A 21,908-nucleotide genomic window follows, 5' to 3' on the forward strand; every position below is an offset into this window, starting at 1 on the left:
TCTCTCCGTGGCACTATGCACGTAGCTGACATTTAACAAATGAGTCTTGAGAGGAGTGGAATTCAAAATGCCCATTTTACAGAAGGAGGGACTGAGGATCAGAGAGGGGATGCCATTTATCCAAGTCCCTGTCACACCTGGAGCCAAGCTTTGGCTCATTGCGACTCCCTTCTTCCTCACTCCTCCCACTTCTGCCTCTGGCAAAGAGAAAGCAGGTCAGGTCTCACCCCTCTCCCAAAGTGGGGCACCCCAGGGGGTTAACACCAATCCCTGTTTGTTCCAGGCAGTGTTTCCAAAGCTACCACCTCCTTTGGATGCCTTCACTATTCTCTCCCTACTAGAGAAGTAGGTCAGAATGTAGGGCAACAAGTCCCCATAGAGAAAGAGCCTGGAACCCCGACAGTGTGAGCGCCGGCTGCGAAGGTCTGGGGTGGCCGAGGGATCCTGGGCTACCGTGGGGTGGCACTTTTTTCCCCGGGGGCCCTCTGCCCGCCCTGCTTTTGGGTGGGCTTGGAATCCTCGTTGCTGGGGCTTTATGGGTCTTAGATTCAGAAGACACCTCGTTTCTAGGCCTGGTTCTGCCACGAATTCTCTGGGTGACTTCTCCAAGCTTTGGTTTCCTCTTCTCGAAAACGAGGGAGCTAGAATAGAGGGTCTCTGAGGTTCCTTTCCCGCTTAAAATCCATGAGTCTTGGAACGATAGCCTCTTCTAGGATTCTGGAGCAGGAGATTCGTAGAACCTTAGAAAATTGGATCCAGGAACCTTAGAATAATAACAGTGTTCTCCCCTCTCTGCCCCCTTCGGTCTGGTAGAAGAATCTCATCCATGGGGAAATCACCCAGCCTTTGTTTGGTCACTTTATTTTTTTAGAACCCTTAATTTCTGTCTTAGTGTGAGTTCCAGGGCAGAAGAGCCGGAAGGGCTAGACTAGATCCCTGTGACCCAGAGCTGGGGAGAGTCTCCCAGGGATCCTCCCCGAGATCCCCTGACTCTGGGGCCCAGGATTCTTCCCATCACAGACACAGAGCATGACCAGCGGGGCTCTCCGCCTGGCCTCTTCCTAAGCAGAAGGCAGCGTGTGGGTAGAATCTAGAATCTTGCCTTTGGCAGCTGTCTGAAGCCCCTCGCCAGGCCCAGAGCCAGCACCAGAGCTGTTTCTCCGGAGGGAATCACACGTCCTGTATTTGTTTCTCACTTTTACTGACAATCTCACCAGCCTACCCTGCTGGGGCATCTTCACACCCCACACAGGATGTTAATAAATATTTATGTAGAGATAGAAAGACCTAAATTCTTTTCTTTTCTTTTTTTTTTTTAAATGCATACTTAGTAACAACTCCAAGACACAAGGGCAAGGGCTGGGGTTCAGGGACTTGCCCAGAGTCATGCAGCCAAGAAACATCTAAGGCCACATTTGAACCCAGGACCTTCCATCTCCAGGAGTGATACAATACACAATACTGTGTATTGGCTCCAAGACAGAAGAGTGGTAAGGGCTAGGCCATGGGGGTCAAGTGACTTGCCCAGGGTCACACAGCTAGGAAGTGTCTGAGGTCAGATTTGAACCTAGGACCTCCCATCTCTAGGCTTGGCTCTCAATCCACTGAGCTACCCAGCTGCCCCCTATTTATTTAGTTTTACATTCATTCATTTATTTATTTTTATAATTAGTTTTATTTTTTAATTTCTTTTTAATTAAAAAACTTATCTTTTAAATTTAAATTTCATATTTATATAATATATTATATAACATATAACTATTTTTATTATATATAAACTATATTATTTTATATTCATATATAAATATATATCATTCAACTATATTTTTATTATATATAAATTTACCATTTTCATATATTATTTTATATTTTATATAAATATATATCACATAACATTATATTTTATTATATATGAATATATTCTATATAAAATATAATCCTTTATTTTATTTAAATCTTTATTTAATTTTATGTTTATATGATTTTATATTTTATATATTTATGTTATTTTATATTTGTTTTTTATAAAGCAAAATTTTTAACATTCATTATTTTTTTTTTAGGGGTAGCTAGGTGGCAAGTGGAGTTGGGAGGATCTGGGTTTAAATGTGGCCTCAGATACTTATAGTTGTGTGACTCTGGGCAAGTGGCAGAATCCCAGTTCCTAGCCCTTGCCCTTCTCTCTTAGGGTTGTTATTAAGGACAGAAATGAAGGATTTGAAAAAAAAATATTGAGGGGGTTCATACCCTTCCCCTTTCTCACTCCTTGAGAAGACAAGCATGCCATGCGTAGAATTTAGGACTAAGTATGAACCGTAGACTTCGTCTCCTCCAGTCTCTTCTTTTTATAATGGGGCACCTGCAACCCAGAGCAGGAAAGGCTTGAGCTCCATTTCCCCAGAGCAGGACAAGTGGCAGAAAAAGGACGTGGGTTTCCTAGGTCTAAGTTCACTGCTCTGTCCATTGCACCCTACAGGGCAGCAAGTATCTAAAACTGTTTCCAGTGTCCCAGGTGTTCTTCTGAAGCAACATTCTAGCTACGTGGCTGAATGGGCTCCTTGGAGGTGCAGTTCAATTTAACAAACATTTTTGCAGTCCCACGTTTGTGCAAAGCACTGTAGCATCTAGTCCAAACCTATCATTTTACAGAGGAGGAAACTGAGGCCCCTACAGGGACAGTGACTTGCCCAGCTTCAAACAGCTTGTAACTGGAAGAGTTGGGATTTGCACCCACACCTTCTGACTTCAGATCCAATGTCCTTTCCAGTATGCCGCCTCCGTACGGGTATGTCGTATCCGCGTGCGTGTGTGTGTGTGTGTGTGTGTGTGTGTGTGTGTGTGTGCTTGGGGGGATGACTGTGAGGACAAGAGTTTGCCTCAGGTGGGCAGATGCATGGATGTGTGCATGTTTGTGTGATGCATGTCTCGGGGTGTTTGCTTGTCCTGGCCCAAGGGTTTTGGGGCAGGATTCATCCTTCCTGCCTCCGCAGTTTCTCTTGGGTCTGGCTCTTTCTGCCCACTCACCTTCCCACTGCCCTCGTTCTGATCTTCATCCCCTCTTCCTTGTATTATTACAACAGCTTTTTAATTAGATTCCTGGCTTCCCGTCTCTCCTTTCCCCAATGCAGCTTTCACACAGTTACCAAAGGTGTCTATTTAAAAGTATGTGTTTGATTATATCTAACCAGCTAGGTAGCACAGTGGTTAACGAGCAGTCAGGAGATCTGGATTCAGATGTGGCCTCAGACATTGACTAGCTCTGTGACCATGAGCAAATAGCTTTTTCTCTGTGCCTCAGTTTTCTCATGTGTAAAATGGGTATGATGATGATGATGATGATAATATTTGTGTCCCAGAGTTACCATGAAGATAAAATGAAATAGTATTTATCATGTGCTATATAAATGCTACTCCTTTATTGTTGCTTTTGTTATTAATTAGTATACCACTCTCTAGGTGAAGAACCTATAGTAACTCCCTTTTGCCCCTGTAATAATTAAAATGATGAGGCTGATAGTAGCTTAATAACTTTATTAAAACATAGTAATGGGAAAAGTAGAAAAGAGGTAGAGAGACACTTAGCTTTCTAATCTATTGGCCGCCATGCTGGGCCTGTGACTAAACTCCAACAAGGGTTCCTTCAGCTCTCCACACTTCAGCCAGAAGACCCCAAAGACTTCCTGGTCTCCCTTTATAAGCTCTTTTCTCCACTCACTCTCACATGTAACATCTCAGGAACTAACCATAGCTCCTTAATTTGCCTGGCACCTCCCAGGGGAGGCGGTGTCTGTGGAATCAGTTTCTGTCTCGTTGGTTCCTTGGTTCTTTAACTTCCTTTCTCTGAGGCTCATCTATACCTGAATTTATTCAGGGGTCTTTGATCTCCAGGTCACTGAGAGATGACATTAAATAAAATGACATAATGGAGAGAGAAATTTGCTTCCGACACCCCTCGGATAAAATATGAACTTTTCAGCTTAGCATTATATCTGACACCAGACTACCTCCCTAGACTTATTTCACATTGTACATAGAATCATGGATCTATCTACCTACCTATCTACCTATCTACCTATCTACCTATCTATCTATCTATCTATCTATCTATCTATCTATCTTTCCATCTTTCCATCTTTCCTTCTTTCCATCTTTCCATCTTTCCATCTTTCCTTTCCATCTTTCCTTCTTTCCTTCTTTCCATCTTTCCTTTCCATCTTTCCATCTTTCCATCTTTCCTTCTTTCCATCTTTCCATCTTTCCATCTTTCCTTTTTTCCTTCTTTCCATCTTTCCATCTTTCCTTCTTTCCTTCTTTCCTTCCTCATCCCCTCCTTGCTCGTCTGGCTTCTCTTATATAATGATCTATTGGCATGTTTATATGGCCGGCCCCACCTCCCTGGTGGTGGAAGCTCTGGAGGGAATGACAGGATTAGGAGGGAAGAGGAAGGAGAGGAAAGGGTTAAATTCAGTCTGATCAAGTGATGCCTGGGCTAGTCAGGGCACGGGTTCGAGGGGGTCCTATTTGAATGCTAAGATTAAGCACATTGTTGGCACCCTTTTTTCACGTGTGTACGTGTGCATTCATGTATCTGCAGAATCACAGATACACGCACATATGAGGAACGATGTCGGTTTTGGGGTATAAAAAACACAATGAAAAATGATCTCTTTTAAACTGCTTACATTCTACTGCAGAGGGCTGGGGGAGGAATAGAACATGTAGGTATGCACCAACATGTGTCCTTACACAGAATGCAACAGAATTTGTGTACACATACACGCACACACGTGTACCCACATGCATACAAACACATAGGAATCGGACCTAGACCTGAGATCTCACTGGCCTAGGCAGCTCTGCCCCACGGACAGACTCCTTTGGCTGATACAAGTCAGCGCCCTTGCTGATCTTGAGAAGGGTGCCGCGCTCCAGACGGAGCTTGATGGACTCTGTGGCATTGTGGGTGAAGCCAGCCTCACAGCCTGAAAAGTCAGGGTTCAAATCCCGTCTCTGACACCTGCTGGCTCGGTAACCCTGCCTTCAAGGGTATGAACAAGCCTCTCTCCAGGCTGAGTAGGAAATCGTTAATAAAGGGCGTCAGAGAGTATTCGAGGGGTGGCCTTATGGAAGAAGGCTACAAGGATTCCTTTGCCCCACGCCAGGATAAGTTCACAATGGATGAAGCGGGATGCTATAAGTATACAAGAGTTATTCCTTTGGGCCCACGGAACAGAAATGGGAGGGAGTGCAGGGGAGGCTCAGGAAGGCTGATTTGTGCTCAGAAAGAAAACCTTTCTAACGAGCAGCCTCAAGGAAGTCCCGAGCGCCTTCCTATTGGAGTTGTCCAAGCAGACTCTAGGGGATTCCTGCACTGAGTGGGAGGCGAGCCTAGATGTGCTCTGAGCTTCCTTTCCACCCTCTGAGCCCATGATGGCATGAAACGTAAGGAACTGGAGGCTTGTACATTGCGTGGGCTTCTCGATTGAATGCCACTCAGATGTTTCTGTGGTGACATCAGGGCTTTTCTGGAATCAGATGGAGGAGAAATCCAAGACCATAAACAACCAGGGGTGTTGTGCTGGCTTTTCTGTTTTCCCTTTTCTGTGTCCCTCTCTCCTTCCCTCCCCTCCCTATCTCTGTCTATCTCTCCTCTCTGTCTTCGTCTTGCCTCACCTCTACCCCCTTCTTTCCCCCCTTTCTCCCTCCCCTCCTCTCTCCCTCTCTCCCCTTCCTTTCCCCTTCCTTTCCTTTCCTCTCCCTCTCCTCTCTTTCTCCCCTCCTCTCTTTCTCCCCTCTCCCTCTCTCTCCTTCTCCCTTTATTTCTCTCCTTGTCTCTCATTCTCTTCCCCTCTCCCCTCTCTCTTCTCCCTCCCTCTCCCCCTCTTTCTCCCCTCGTCTCTTTTCTCTCTCTTCTCCCTCCCTCTCCCTCTCTTTCTCTCCTTGTCTCTTTCTCTCTCCTCTCCTTCCCTTGCCCACTCTCCCCTCCTTTCTCTCTTTCTTTCCCTCCCTCTCCCTCTCTTTCTCTCCTTATCTCTTTCTCCCTCTTTTCTCTCTTTCTCTCTCCTCTCCTTCCCTTGCCCACTCTCCCCTCCTTTCTCTCTTTCTTTCCCTCCCTCTCCCTCTCTTTCTCTCCTTGTCTCTTTCTCTCTCCTCTCCTTCCCTTGCCCACTCTCCCCTCCTCTCTTTCTTTCCCTCCCTCTCCCTCTCTTTCTCTCCTTGTCTCTTTCTCCCTCTTTTCTCTCTTTCTCTCTCCTCTCCTTCCCTTGCCCACTCTCCCCTCCTCTCTTTCTTTCCCTCCCTCTCCCTCTCTTTCTCTCCTTGTCTCTTTCTCTCTCCTCTCCTTCCCTTGCCCACTCTCCCCTCCTCTCTTTCTTTCCCTCCCTCTCCCTCTCTTTCTCTCCTTGTCTCTTTCTCCCTCTTTTCTCTCTTTCTCTCTCCTCTCCTTCCCTTGCCCACTCTCCCCTCCTCTCTTTCTTTCCCTCCCTCTCCCTCTCTTTCTCTCCTTGTCTCTTTCTCCCTCTTTTCTCTCTTTCTCTCTCCTCTCCTTCCCTTGCCCATTCTCCCCTCCTCTCTTTCTTTCCCTCCCTCTCCCTCCCTTTCTCTTTCTCTCTCTCCCCTCTCCTTCTCTTCCCTCCCCTCCCTGTCTCTACTGTGCCACCTCATCGCCTCCTTCACCCTCATTCTTCGTGTGTCTTCCTTCCATTTTGTTTCTTGCTGCTGTGCATTCAATTCCTCTTTTTGAAGTATTGATTCAAAATGGTACAGTGAATAGAGCTTTGGGTCTGGAGTCAGTAAGACCTGAGTTCAAATCCTGTCTCAGACACTTACTAGCCTCTTGACCACAGTCCAGTCCTTTACCCACTCCTAACCTCATTTCCCTCATTTGTAAAATGAAGATGATAGCACAAAACTCCTAGAGTTGTTCTGAGGATCAAATGAGATAATCATTGTAAAGTACTTTGCAAACCTTGACGTGCTATATAAATAAGTGCTGGCCATTATTATATTTGTTGTTGTTGAAGTCATTTCCTAGGTTAAACTCCTCCCCCCTTTTACCCTTTCCTCCCACATACATTTCTTTCTTGGAACAAAAAAATAGTTAAGCAAAATCATCTAGCAACAAGCAAACAAACCAAAACCCCTTGTCTGAAAGCACAAGCAACTTCTTATAGTCCATCCGTCACTTCTTCTGAGAGGGTCCAAACAGGTTTCAGTATCAGTTCTTGAAGACCGAGACTGGCCCGAGTACTTATAACCCGAGTCCTCTCTGATTGCCTTTAGCATTTTCGTGTACATGGTTGCCACTAGAAGCAGCTACTGGGCTTCGTGGATCGAATGCTGAACTTGGAGTCAGGAAGACTTGAATTCACATCCTCCCTCTGATGCGTCCTTAGCTCTGTGGCTCTACTCAAATCACTCAATCTCTCCACCTAGGCGCTCTCACTTGTAAAATGAGGATAATGGTGGCTCCTCCCTACCTGGGTCTTTGTTGAAGATCAGTCTGGATAATACATATAAAGGGGCTTCAACCTTCAACGTGCTTCAGAATTGCTACTTACGATCACGGCTGGTCAGTCATTTTTCAGTCATGTCTGAAAAGGAGTTTTTCTTAGTAAAGAAAATAGTGGTTTGCCTTTGCCTTCTTCATCTCATTTTACAGATGAGGAAATGGAGGCAAACAGGGCTCAGTGACTTGCCTGGGTTACACAGCTAGTTAAGTATATACGGTCATATTTAAACTCAGGAAGACGAGTCTTCCTCACTCTAGGTTTGGTACTCTATGCATTGTACCATCTAGCTACATTATTATTATTATTATTATTATTATTATTATTATTATTGAGGGTATATATTGTTCTCTTAGTTCTGCTTTCTTCTTTCTATACCAGTTTATACAAGTCTTTCCCTGTTTTTCCGAGTTGCTATTATTTGTGACTTCTTACCATTCAGTATTATTCCATTCCATTCCTATCCCATGAGGTGTTTAACCATTTCTTTGTCAATGGGCCCTCAGGTGTGTTTTCTTTCTTTTTTTAAAAAATATTTTAATAAACCCTTATCTTCCGTCTTGGAGTCAATACTGTGCATTGGTTCCAAGGCAGAAGAGAGGTAAGGGCTAGACGATGGGGGTCAAGTGACTTGCCCAGGGTCACACAGCTGGGAAGTGTCTGAGGCCAGATTTGAACCTAGGATCTCCCATCTCTAGATCTGACTCTCCATCCACTGAGCCACCCAGCTGCCCCCCCCATGTGTGTTTTCGTTTTGTTATTGCTACCATAATTGCCACCATGTATGTCATAGTAGATAAATTGTCCGTCGTTCTTCAGTCTCCTTGAATATGTACTGAGCCGCGGGATGGCCAGGCACAGGAATATAAAACCTTGAAGGGATGTCTCCATTCATTTTCCAGAATGGTTTGACCAATTCCCTGCCCCTCCCGCAGCATCTCAGTGTTCTTCTCACCCTCTGCTATCGGCTCTTTCTGTCTTTCCTCGTCTTTGCCAATTTGCCAGGTGTGAGGTGAAACCTCAGTTATTTTAATTTGCATTTCATCATTCCATTCAATCCAGTTCAGCTAAAATCTGTTCAGCTCCCGATAGGATCTGGGCCCTGGGCCTGAAGCAGGGGATCGGGAGGACCTGGGAGGGAGGCCCTGAGCCAGGAGTCAGGAGATGAGGGGTTGGCCTCCTCAGCCTCTGCCACTGCCCTGTGTGACATCACTCTGTGACTTTGGATGGCTCCATCTCTTCTGACCTCAGTGTCCTCCTCTTGTCAAATAAAGAGGCAGTTTTATAATGAGGAGAATGATGGCAAATGACTCCTAGACAGTTTGTTTTGCTTCACTATCCATATTTGCTACAATAATTTTTTCCTTTTCTGCAACTGGGAAAGTGGGAGAGAGAGAAAACAGATTTTTGTTTATTAAAAAATAAAATGAAACAAAGCAAAACAAAATGAACATTTATGTAACAATTTGTAACCAATTTAATTTAATTGCAGAATACTTTACAAATATTCTCATTTTGCTCAGACAACAACCCTGGGGACATCAGTGCAATTATTATTCCCATTTTATAGATGAGAAAATGAATTTCAGAGTGTTTCAGTAACTGTCCAAGGTTACACAGCTAGCAGGTGTCTGAGACAGGATTTGATCTCAGGTTCTTCCAACTCCAGGACCAGCATTTTATTTACTGAGCCACCTAGTTACCTAAACGACTCTTTGACAGGTCCTTGACTCCATCTCCTTGTTCCTGCTGCTGGGCAGGAACCCTTCACTTCTTGCCATGTTGGACTCTGATAAATTTACCCTTCTCTTTTTTTTCCTTTCTTACAGAGTGTTCAAGAAGGCAAGTCCAAATGGAAAGGTGAGTATATTAAAGTCACCTCTTCTCCTCTTTTCTACTGGATAATAATAACAATAATTAATAGTAATTAATATTATTTTCCCCATTCCCTGTCTTCCTTCCCTCATCCTTCTACTTCTGTCTCATCTTTATGACTCAGATACAGATCTATGTAGTTAGTGGCCCACCTAAGAAAAATGTTGGACAGGAGCTGGAAGAGGGAGGTACATTCCCTGACCTCAGGGAGAGTCCATTAAATGTTTAATAGCCAGTACTCTGGAGGAGAAAATGGAGCCACAATACACTTTTAAGTTTAACATTTCTTTATCACCTTCTTAAGTTGAGACAATCAATGAAACAATAAATTTAGGCCCAATTTATAGCATTTGCCCCTCTTATCTCCATCTCCAAATCAGTCAGTATGCACTGGCTATAGCTGACCACTGTCTCAGACTGAGAGAGAAGCATCTTTAGGGAGCTCTGGCCAGAAGGAGATTCAAGGAATGGAGATTCAGGTTTTGGAAGCCCAGAAGTCCTGCCCTTCACAGTCTCCATCTCCTGTTTTCTAGGAATTTCCCCTGCCTGCTGGCCCATAGTTTTCCCACCCATATCCTTGAGAGAGGGCTAGTGAGAGTAGAGGTTGGCAGGGGTGCTGGGGGAGAGGGAAGGAAGCCAAATGGATTGGAAGATTCAGAGTGAGCCCTGAATTTGGGTCTGAGGAGCTGGGATTTAATCCAAGCTTTGCTACTCAACTTCTCGTGTGACTTTAGGAGGGTCTTTTCCCCCATCTGGGCCTCATTGCTCTCATCTATAAAACAAAGGGTGATCTCTCAGGTTTCTTCCAACTCTAAATCCTGTGAGTCTAAGGGGTTCTTAGTATTCTTAGTTTTAGGATTTTGGTGGGGCCCCCATTGGAAGCTGGCCAGAATGTCTGGCTTCTTGGCTCACATCCCATTGTCTCCTTTCTCTAGCTCACAGTCTACCTGGGAAAGAGAGACTTTGTGGACCACATCGACATCGTTGATCCTGTCGGTAAGTTCCTGTTGGTATTTGAGGGATGGAGATTTGAAATGGAGAAAGTTGGGAGACAGGAACTGCTCTCATTTTTCCCAGAAAGATGAGGGTCAAGGCTGGAATGAGGGTTAGAGCTCAGACCATCCTACTCAGGTTAGGGGCTTTACTGGCCATCAACTAGGCTGAGGTCAACAGGAGGAGAGGGAAGCATCTTGTGCAGCAGGAAATATTGAGATTACATAACAGAAGAGACTTTCTGGAAGTATGAGCTATAAGACTCATGATAGCAGGCTAACCCCTTAGTATGGGATAGTGGAAAGAGCCCCAGCCTGAAAGTCAGGAGACCTAGGTTCTGTCTTCACCTTACCATAGGGCCGTAGCCAAACCAATGTCCTTTTTTGTGTTTGTTTCTAGCTCTGGTAATGGGGATGGGGATTGAACTAGATGGGCAGCAATAAGGTCCAGTAGCAAAGATCCTGGCTCTGGGGGCAGAGGCCCAGGATGGAAATCATAGAATTATAGAAAAGGGACCTCAGAGGTCATCTAGTCCAATTCTCATTTTACTGATGAGGAAACAAGCTTTAAAGGGTTATGATTTGCCCATGACCATAGAGGTAGTAAACACTAGAGGTAGGATTTGAACTCAGGTCCTCTGACTACAGACCAACGTCCTTTCTTGCCACTCTACTATCACTTATCTCCCATGTTCCTAACCATGGGGTGATCTTTGACACTTTTATCTCCCAGACCTCTTCATCTCCAATGCTATAACATTTATATCACTACACCATCTCTTTCATTCATTCCCTTCTGTGTCTTGTAGCCACCATCTTGATATAGAACCTTGTTGCAAAAATAATGGTAAAAGCTCAGGCAACAAAGAAGAGGTTAAAGGGTTAATGCAAGGGGTTAAATTTGACTTTATAGGTATCATTTAAGACTTGGTAGGCTAAACCATATGACAAGATCATGACTTTGGCTAGGTATACCTTATATATGTTTAAACCCTTAATTTCTATTTTCATAATAACTATAGGATAGAAGGGCAAGGGCTAGACAAAAGAGTTTTAAGTAATTTTCCCCGCGTCACACAGGAAGTGTCTTAGGCCAGATTTGAACCCATATCCAGGTCTCCATCCACTGAGCCACCTAGTTGCCCCAGGCATACCTTATTGAAAAAAAATAGAGTAGATAAAAAGAGGGAAGGACAGGGAGACTAACACACAGTAGTATATTAACAAGGTATATTCATGTAATGAAACCCAGGAACCAGACTGGGGAGAGCATGATGGAGAGTGTTTGAGTGAAGGTCAAAGGAGGGAGACTTAGAAGTGATTCTGTGTTTTGGTGCAAAACAAGCCAAAGCCCTGCCTCTGATACTTACTACTAGGCCTCAGATTGGACTACATGGCCTTCCTTCTAGCTCTAGGTTTAGATCCTTTTGTCTCCAAGATTCTTTTAATCTCTGAGAGTCTATGACAGTGACAGAGGCATTGAGGGATAAAGAGATGGGATATGTGCATTTATGTATACACGTGCTGAGATACAGATTTGGACAGGTGAGTCACAGAAAAAGATGGAGATGGGAGAGAGAGAAAATGTGACAAAAAGAGCGATGGAGGCAGGGAGAGAAGTACAGAGGGAGAGAAAGAAGCTCAAAACGAGAGATAACGGTGGACTTTCTATATATTTTTATGTATTTATTTTTCTATATATAGTCTTTTCTACATATTATACCATTATTCTTTTATATATGTATACTATCTCTAAATATTTTACCATTATCCTTATATATATCATCTCTCTGTTATACCATTATTCATATTTATACCATCTCTATATATTATAACCATTATTCTTTTGTACATGTATACCATCTCTCTATTTTACCATTATCCTTGTATATGTCATCTCTCTCTATATGTTATGCCATTATTCATATATATACCATCTCTTTATATTATACCATTATTCTTTTATGTGTAAATATCATCTCTTATTTTAACATTATTCAAATATATATTCTCCCTCTCTTCCTTCCCTTTCCCCTCTCTCTTTCTCCCTCTCTCTCTCTCTCTCTCTCTCTCTCTCTCTCTCTCTCTCTCTCTCTCTCTCTCTCTCTGTATGTCCCCCCCCTCTCTCTCTTTCTCCCTCTCTCTCTCTCTCTCTCTCTCTCTCTCTCTCTCTCTCTCTCTCTCTCTCTCTTTCTCCCTCTCTCTCTCTCTCTCTCTCTCTCTCTCTCTCTCTCTCTCTCTCTCTCTCTCTCTCTCTCTCTCTCTCTCTCTCTCTCTGTATATATGTGTATATATATATATGCATATATATGATGATAGAGTGACATATAAAGAAAAGGAAGAGAACAAAGGCAGGAGACACAGAGAGAGAAACAAAGGAAAGGGGAGAGACATTGCTGCTGTGTTATCTTCTGTCCCTGGGGATGCTTTCGAAACATATTTAATTACAAATCCTGCTGATTATACATTTGCAAAAGTGTTTCATTCTCTAATTTCTCTCTCCTGCAAAAGAGAGAGAGGCAGCTGGTGGCATGGAAAGAGCCCTTGCCTAGGAATCCTGAGACTTGAATTATGGCCCCAGCTCTGACCCATATTAATTGTGTGACCTTGAACAAGCCTCTTCCTTTTTCTAGGCCTCAGTTTCCCCACCTATAAATTGAGAGCATTGAACTAGATGATCTCTAAGATTCCTTCAGCCTTTGTGTCCTTTGTTCTAAGATTCTCTTCCTTTTAACCTTGACTTTCTGAGGTTACTTCTAGTCCTAAAAAAGCAGCTCCTGTCAGTCATGGTGTGGTGGAAAGAGTCTTGGACTGGTATTCAGGAAGACCTGAGTTCAAATCCCACTTTGAACACTTTCTAGTTATGTCATTTGATTCCTCTGATCCCTCCACTCTAAAATGGGGATATGGATACCCACAGTGCCTCATCCACAGGGGTCATTGTGAGGTTCTGATGAAAGGGGTTACATGCTTTGAAAACTTTCAAGCCCTTTCTGAACATCAGCTCTTATTCTAACTCTGATGCTCCCATGTTCTTTTTCTCTATTCTAATGTCTCTATCATTTCATGATCTGTGATTCTAAATTGCTACCCTTTTAGAAGCCCTAGAGACAGAGCCCTTCTGGGAGGAACTAGCTGGGGACACTGACTCAGCCCAGGGAGGAAGAGAAATCAGGCTGTGAGATTACTGGAGGACAGCTGCTTTCCTTCTAGAGACTCCCACTCTCCTTTCTCTCATGGGTTCTCTTGGCCTTGGCATTGTGGTATTTGGGGAAGGTGCTAGGGGAAGCTTAGGGCTTTAGCTTCAGTCCAGGGGGCTCAGCCAGTTAGGAGAAAAAGGTCCTGTCATTCAGAAGCAGTAGGATAGGAGGCAGGGAGACCCACGAAGGACTAATGCCATAGGGAGCAAGCTCCAGAGCTGGGAGTTAGGGAGCCAGGCTGGTAGGTTCATGGTCCATTTGCTCACTCATCCATTCATCCAACAAACATTCACTAAGCATCTGTTCTGTGTATGGTCCTATGCTCAGTGCTGGGGTGCATACTGGGATAAATGAAAAACCATCTGGTAGGAGGAGATGATACACAGACAGAAAAATAAAATGTGAATTTGAAAAGGATAGACACATAAAGGGCTATGAAGGCAGAAGGGAGAGATCACTTATAGCTGTCGGAGAGACTCTGGGAGACTTTCTGGAGGAAGTTTCACCCAAGGGGGGCCTTGAAGGAGGATGTCTGGAGGCTCAAGGCAGGGTTTATTGATCCAGAGTAGAGTTAGTGGGTTTAGGGGTTAGTTTTCAGGACAGGATTGGAGAAAAGTTTAGAAACCTAACCTAAACTCCTGGGTTTGAGTCCCAGGCCTTGCCATCATCAGCTTGATTTATTCATCTCTAACACAAGGTATGATTTGCTAGATGATCTCTTAAGATCCCTCCCAGCTCTAGTATTCTGTGATTCTGGGGGCTGTAGAGTAAGGGTGGCAGGTTCAGAGATCAGAAATTAGTGTAGAATTAGGGATTCGAGGTGAAAGAATGGGTTGGTAGATTAAAGTTTTGAAGTTTCAGAGTGGGTTTGATAGAGACTGTAAGGATAATTTTAGGGTTGTGACCTAATCTAAATTATTTTTGGTCTCTAGGGAATATCCCAAATAAAATACCCAACTCCGTTTTTAAATTTATGGTGGTTTAATTAATATAGAGAGAAGGAGATAAGGAGAAGGGAGAGGGAAAAGGTGTAGGATTCCTCCCACCTGGTCTGTGCTAAGGGGAGTTCAAAGTCCTCCACCACAAGGTCCCTGAAGAAGATTAGTGGCTTTTTAAGAGAATAGTGTTTGGAATGTAAAGGAGAAAGAATCAGCCTAAACTCTGATAGAGCTCAGTAAAGATGACTCACCTGAACTAGGCTACTCAGCTTCCTCCAGTATAGTATCAAAGAAAACTCACCACTTAACCCGGACGATAGCAGCCACCACCCAAGATGCTGAAACACTCAGCACACTCCGGCAGCCACTTCTCTGCCACCAAAAAGGCCAGAGAGAGGAAGTGACATGAAATATACAGACGGTTTTTACATCACTTTCCTGCATCTCACATGTACCAATGGTAGCTTAAGCTTGACTTAGGACAGCCCAGAGCTCTGTCAGCTGTTTCTGATTTGTCATTTGCTAGCACATGTCTGTCATAGGCCATCTTCCTAAATACTTAATCCTTAAGTATGGGTGTAGACATTCCTGTTTTTGTTAGACAAAGTAGGGTGGAGTAATCTAAAGTTCACAACCCCCCCCAATGATGATTGGGAGACTAGTCTCCCCAATTGATCACTAAACATAATCATCCCGCACCTCCAAATTTTCTATCTGTAGGTGCATACATAATTTCACCTTCTAAGAGGAACAATAATAGATAGAAGAAAGACAGACAGCAAAACCAATGTTTGCTGGGCGCATTGACAAAAACCAGTTAGGGGGGAAGTCCCCTTTTGGCATAGGAGTATTCATTCAAATAAATGTTCAATCAAACTTCAGTTCAATCGACCACACCCAAAGTTCATTCTGGATCTTCTTGATGTAGTGTAGGTTTTCTGGTATCTTTCTGCAACAGTTCATTCTTTGGATTTAGGAGTTAGCAAGCTTCTTCCTTGAAGATATTTTCTCAAACAAAATTTCAAAATCTTGGAATTTTATTAAAAAGCAATCCCCCCTGAAATGGGTGTTAAGAAACATCCAGTTCAGCTCAGGATGCATGGTTGAGTTATGAGGGTGTATGAGTCAATTATAAAAAGAAGAGAAAAACAATTAAAAAAAAACCCTAAAAATATAAAGGAAAAAATGGAAGAAAGTTAAATTTTTGGTAGAAAGAAAAAAATTCAAAATCAGAATAAAAATACCAAAATCTATGTATATAAAATGTTGAGTAAGCAAGAATAAATTCATAATAGGCCCTTGTATAGGTCCAATTTAAGGTAATTTCTATCCCACAAGTCTGTAGGACAGAGTGCAGTAGTATTTCACTTGCCCATTTGCAGCCAAGACTATAGGAAGTTGCCATACTATAAGAAGAAAAAGAAGTAGAATTTTATTTTGATAGGGAAGTGTCATTCCCTAGTCTGATTTTTGTCATCCTCAAGGATATGGTGAGCCAGGATGATAATCAAATTTGCTACTTGTCTTAATACTTCACAAAGAGTGTAGATACAAGGAAGTCCTATGACTTAACATATGTCAGGCATCGCAACCTTGAGTCTCACACTAGTTTTTCTTACCTGTATGTTCTTTTTGGCACTATTCAGGTTAAGACTGTGCTCCTTGTTTTTATCCAATTTCCACACACAAACACACAAACATTAATCACAGCCCCATAACATTTTATCAATAAATGGCAGGTTCCCACAGTATAAAGCTTTTTGGATATATGGATAGAAAAATTGGGTTAATGGTGGGGATGATGACGTGTTTGGTAATGGAGTAGGTTTGTGGGATTGGCATTTGGGTTAGAATTGGTGAGTATATAGGGACGTGATGGGAGGGGGTGATTGAAGTTTATAGCAGGGCTGGTGGGTGTAGGATGGGGTTCAGGAGGTGGGTTTGGGCTTAGGATCAGGGCTGGAGGGTTCAGTGTTGGGTTGGTGGGTTGGAGTTTAAGGTTGGGTTGGTGGGTAGGTGAAGATGTGGTAATGGTAGTATTCAGGGGAGTTCATGATTGGATTAATGGACCCAGGGATGGATTGCTAGGTTCAGGGTGATAATGATAAACGTAAGGTTGGGTAGCTAGGTGGCACAGTAGACAGCCCACCAGGCCTAGAGTCAGGAGGACTCAGACACTTACTAGCTATGTGACCCTGGGCAAATCACTTAACCCTGTTTGCCTCAGTTTCCTTACCTGTCAAATAAGTTGGAGAAAGAAATGGCAAACCACTCCAGTAAAGAAAACCTCAGATGAGGTCACAAAGAGTCAGTTCATGACAGAAATGACTGAATAACAAAGGGCTGAGTTAGTTTTTTTGTAGATGGTATTCTCAATTCAATTCAATTTTCTAAGTATGAATTAATTAAAAACTACAAGCCAGAATAGGTGCTAGGGATACAGAAACTAAAATTGTTTTTGTCATCAGGGAAGTTTCATTGTATGAATTTGGCATTGATTTAGTGGGAATGGGGCTTAGGCTTTGGTTGTTAGATGTAGCCTGAGTTGGTGAGTTCAAGGTAAGTGTGATGGGGTTGGAGTTTGAGGCAGAGTGGGTGAGTGCAGATTAGGGATGGTGAGATTGGATTTTGGATGTGAAATTCAGGATTGGAGGTTTGTGCATGTAATCTAGTTTGTAGTTTTGGGGTGCAGGGTAGAGTTAGAGGATTAGCAAGTACTTGGGCCTAGAGTCTTTCCTTTTCCTCCTCCTCACTGTTATTTCTCTTAGATGGTGTGGTTCTGGTGGATCCTGAGTACCTCAAAGAGAGGAGAGGTAAGTCTCAAACCTCAATTTTGTGGAATTTTCTTTCTCTGTTGATTCTTTGGTCCAGTCCCACCCTCAATCTCCCTCACTTTGTTTCTCTATCCCAAGGGGACCTCAGTATCAATGCTCTTTCTCAGCTCCTTTTCCCCTCTGTTCCTCTTTGATCCTTGACCCTCCCTTCCTCCCATCCAGATCTACAAATGAGGGAGAAAACCATCCTCACCCTTGCTTAGACTACCCTTGCTTCCCTTGCATCAACCTGTCTCTCTCTCCCATTCTTTTTCACTCCAGCCTTTCTCATTCAAGCTCATGTTTAGACCTGCCCCTCAGATTGTATCAGCCTCCCCCTTTTTTTTTTCCCTCAGCCTTTCCAAACTTATTTCCCCATGAAAAAGATTCCCAGCCTCATCCAACTTCCTCTAAACCCTACCAAATCCCCTGAACTAAGACCCACTTCCCATTCTTCTCCAAGGTAACTAGCTCTCTCCCACTTCATTCTACTACCCTACCTTAGCTCCCTTGTTCTCTAGGGACTTCCTCAGAATCTTCTAGCCCTCCCTATTTTCAAGCCAAGTTCATACCCATTCTCTAGCACTCCCTAGCTCATAAGGGCCCTTTAAATTTCTCTAGCTCCTCTAAGTCTCTTCCCTCAGAGGTCACTAAATCCTTATGGACTCCACAGCCTTTTTTAGCCTGTTACATTCCCCCTGAACTCCTGGAACTCAGACCCTTCCCAACCTCTCCTAGTGTAGATAGGACTTAGTTTCTTCATGTGTAAGATGAGGATAATAATAGTTCCTATCTCATAGGGTTGTTGTGGGAAATTGAATGAGATAATCTGTATAAAGCACTTTGCAAACCTTAAAGCACTATGTAAGTCTGAAATTATTGTTACTATTAGTTGTAATAGTATTAAAAACGGTTTCCCTAACCCCTTCCAGACCTCTTCCAGTTGCCCCTCTGCCTGGACCCCATAGCACCAACAGTTGTTCTCTATTCTTATCCAGTTTCCTCTAGCCTTCATTCATGTTTCTCTGGGCTCCCTTGTCTTTCCTAGTTTTGTCCAGCCCTGCCAGATGATTAGCAAATCTCCTAATACCTCCTCAATGCTGTCAGATCCCTTTTGGGCTCCTTAGCACCATCATCCTTTCCAGATTTCTTATCTGTTCTCAGTTTCCTTTAGCCCTACTAAGTTTCCCAAACCCAGACTGCTACTACTACCTCTTCCTTTTCCATATACTACCTCTCACCCCTCCTCACAGCATCTCTTATTCTAGATATGTCATGGAGTTAGAGTTATCATGGGAGGTGGGGCAAGGAAGGGAAGAAAGTTCCTTTAAACTCCAGCCTCCCTAATCTTTCCTTCCTGGAGCTTATAGCATCTCCTGTATACCCTTCTGTCCTTCAGTTGCCTGGTCTCAGAAAAGTCCCACCTGTCTTCTGGATTGAATAGGTTCCTCAAAATCCCCCTAGCTCCTCTCAATCTTTTTCCTCCCTGGGTTTCCCTAAACTTCCAGTCTTCCTCATTTTCCACCAAGTCCCTTGAACTCAAATACTATCCACCCCTTAGACTTCTTGAACTCCCCTGTCCCTGACATCTCAGGCTATTTTTCTTATACAGGGAAAAAAAATCTCAAGATATAATACATAAAATATTATGGGGATCCTTTTCTTCTTTCCCAGTATGTCTCATGAGGCCATACATAGGAGTTCAGGCCATACATAGCTACTTTTCCTACCTTTGTGAAAGGAATAATAGACTATGATTTCCCTGCTTCTCACTCCTAACCTCCATAGAGGGATGGAGGCCATTCTTGGGATGTTGCAGGGCTTTGGACACCCTTTGCTGAATATTTTGCCATATGATTTGGCTTCCCAGGGACAGCCTTAGGTCATTCATGAAGATAGGGTTACTACTGCTAGAAGGGATGCACTCATTCTTGGATTCCTGTCATTTCCTTTTTCCTCCTAGTGTACGTGACTTTGACCTGCGCCTTCCGCTATGGCCGGGAGGACCTTGACGTGTTGGGCCTGACCTTCCGCAAGGACCTGTTTGTGGCCAACATCCAATCCTTCCCACCTGCCCCTGAAGACAGGCCCCTCACTCGACTCCAAGAGCGGCTCATCAGGAAATTGGGAGAGCATGCCTACCCCTTTACCTTTGAGGTGAGGTATCTCTGGGTTCTCTTCTAGTTTCATAAATTCCTTTCTGGGTTTTGCTTTCTTCAAGAAGGTGTCCATGATTCATACTACTTAGCTCTGTCTCCTTCAAGTGAGGTAATGTAAGAGTAGTAAGGTCACCCCAACAAGGAACTGTCTAGCTTGAGCTGTTATTGTTTTTAGATGATTACTTAATACTTGGAAAGCAGCCTTTCATTAATGAGCATTTGGCCAGGAAGCAGTGATTACCAAATAACAATATGGTTTCCTCTAGAACAGATTATGCCATATTAACCAGATTTCTTGTTTTGACATAGGAGTACTAGTCTGGGAAATGAGGAAAATTTTTTTAGATATCACATGGCTACATTTCAACAAGTGTCAAGATAATTTTAGGGTTCTGACTTAAAATCTAGATTTAATTGGTTGCTGGGGAAAATCCCAAATAAAATACACAAGTCAGTCTGGAAATTTATGGTAATTTAATTAATATAGAGGGAAGGAATTTAAGGAAAAGGAGGGAAGAGGATATAGGATTCCTCCTGCCTGGCCTGTGCAAGGGGAGTTTAAAATTCCCACCTCTAGGTCTCTGAAGAAGAGACTTCTAAGGGGATAAAGTTGGAAAAGTAAAGGAGGAAACTCAGCCAGAAACTCACCACCAAACCAGACAAATAGCTTGTAGTCATGCTAAGATGCCAGAAGGCTCAGTACACTGCTCTCAACTAACTCTCCACTGCCAATAAGGTGCCGGAGAGAGTAAAAATCCCAAATATATAGACCGTACACCCTTGTGTCTCCTCCTTTAAATATTCATGTCTACCAATCATATCTCCAGGACTACCCATACTTTTAGTTCTCATCTTCTTTGATTTGATTATATCTTTAGAGTAACTTAACACTTCTTTGTTAAGTTCACTGTTTGCAAGTTACTTGACTTTTTTGTGATTAATTTAACCTTTATAGTTACTTAACACCTTTTTGTATTAAGATCTAAAAATGGACTTAGCTTAAAGTTCTAGCTTCACTATAAGGTGAGAACTAAGTACCTTCATTGTTTAATCAGGAGATTACAACTTTATCCTCCCCTAAGTAGGGTGGAGTAATTTAGAATTCCCAAGACATTCCTGATTTTGTTAAACTAAGTATCTTCATTGTTACAAACAGGAAATAGCTAAATCAAATCTTCACACAAGGAATTTCCCAAATGTATCTTCTTGGTCAGAATGTGAGAAAGAAATTTTTGAGGGTAGAAACTATGTCATTTTTCTCACTTGTCACTATTCCAGGTGCATATTGGGTGCTTAATATATTCTTGTTTCTTGGTTAGGTAAGATGGAGAGATGAGCTGGATATTTATTTACACACTTATGTCTTCTTGGGGACAAGGGATCGTGAGTTGTAGGTGAGAGAGGTGATAGTTGGGAAGGGGGATGGGGAAGAAAGAAAGGGGACAACTATCCCTGGTATCCTTATCTTCTGGTTTAAAACCAATACTTAGTTTAGATTCTTAGAAAGAAGGTAAGGGTTTAAAAAATAAGAAAGGAAGGAAGGAAACAAGCATTTATTTTTTTTTTTTACTAACTCTTACTTTCTGTCTTAGAATCATTTCTATGACAGAAGAATGTCAAGGGCTAGGCATTGTGGTTAAATGACTTGCCCAGGGTCACATAGCTAGGAAGTGTGTGAGACAAGATTTGAATCCAAGACCTCCCAACTCTAGGCATGGCGCTCTATCCACTGTGTTGCTTAGCTGCCTCCAAGCAAGCATTATTAAATGCTAACTATGTACTAGGCACTGTGCTAAGTGTTGGGAACACAAATGTCAGCAAAAAGAAAAGTATTCCCTTCCTTCAAGGAGTTTACATTTTTTAAATTAAATTTTATTTTATTTTCAGATCCATATTCTTCCCCTTCCACATTCCCAGTTGGAAAGCAATAAAAACACAATCCCTGTCATAGACATATATAGACAAATTCTTGGGTCCCCAAATTATAACTTTTAAACAATTTTTATCTTTTTAGTTACGTGTAGAAAAAATTTTTGACAATTGTTTTCTGAAATTTTAGGATTCAGATTTTCTTTCTCTTTCCCTTCCCCACCTCCCCAAGGGAGTAAATAGTCTGATATAGATTATACCAAGGCTTTCATGTAATATATATTTCCATATTTCTCATGCTGTGACAGAAGACACATATCATACATACAATAAAAAACTCATGAAGGAAATAAAATAGAAGATGGTGTGCTTGAATCTACAATCAGATTCTAGTAGTTCCTTCTTTAGGTGTGGATGGTATTTTTCATCATGGGTCCCTTGTGGATATCTTGGGACCTTGTTTTGCTGATAAGAGTTTAGTCCTTCTCAGTTGATCAATCATACACTATTTCTGTTACTGTCTACCCTCTTCTTCTCGTTCTTCACTTTTTTTT

General features: G+C 42.7%; 1 protein-coding gene across 19 annotated transcripts in view; it reads left to right on the plus strand.

The window, feature by feature from the left end:
• Positions 1–21,908, plus strand: part of ARRB1 (arrestin beta 1) — a 141,858-nt gene that overhangs the window by 82,477 nt on the left and 37,473 nt on the right. For all 19 annotated transcript variants that reach the window (XR_008911434.1, XR_008911433.1, XM_007490963.3 and 16 more), the window contains 4 exons: positions 9,338–9,368; positions 10,319–10,379; positions 17,282–17,326; positions 19,290–19,483. Coding sequence is in view for 17 of the 19 variants with exons in the window: in XM_007490963.3 (XP_007491025.1) it covers positions 9,338–9,368; positions 10,319–10,379; positions 17,282–17,326; positions 19,290–19,483 (331 nt within the window). In the remaining 2 variants the exon portion in view is untranslated. The remainder of the gene's footprint in view (positions 1–9,337; positions 9,369–10,318; positions 10,380–17,281; positions 17,327–19,289; positions 19,484–21,908) is intronic.

Source organism: Monodelphis domestica, chromosome 4, assembly GCF_027887165.1.
Source record: "Monodelphis domestica isolate mMonDom1 chromosome 4, mMonDom1.pri, whole genome shotgun sequence".
Classification (NCBI taxonomy): domain Eukaryota; kingdom Metazoa; phylum Chordata; class Mammalia; order Didelphimorphia; family Didelphidae; genus Monodelphis; species Monodelphis domestica.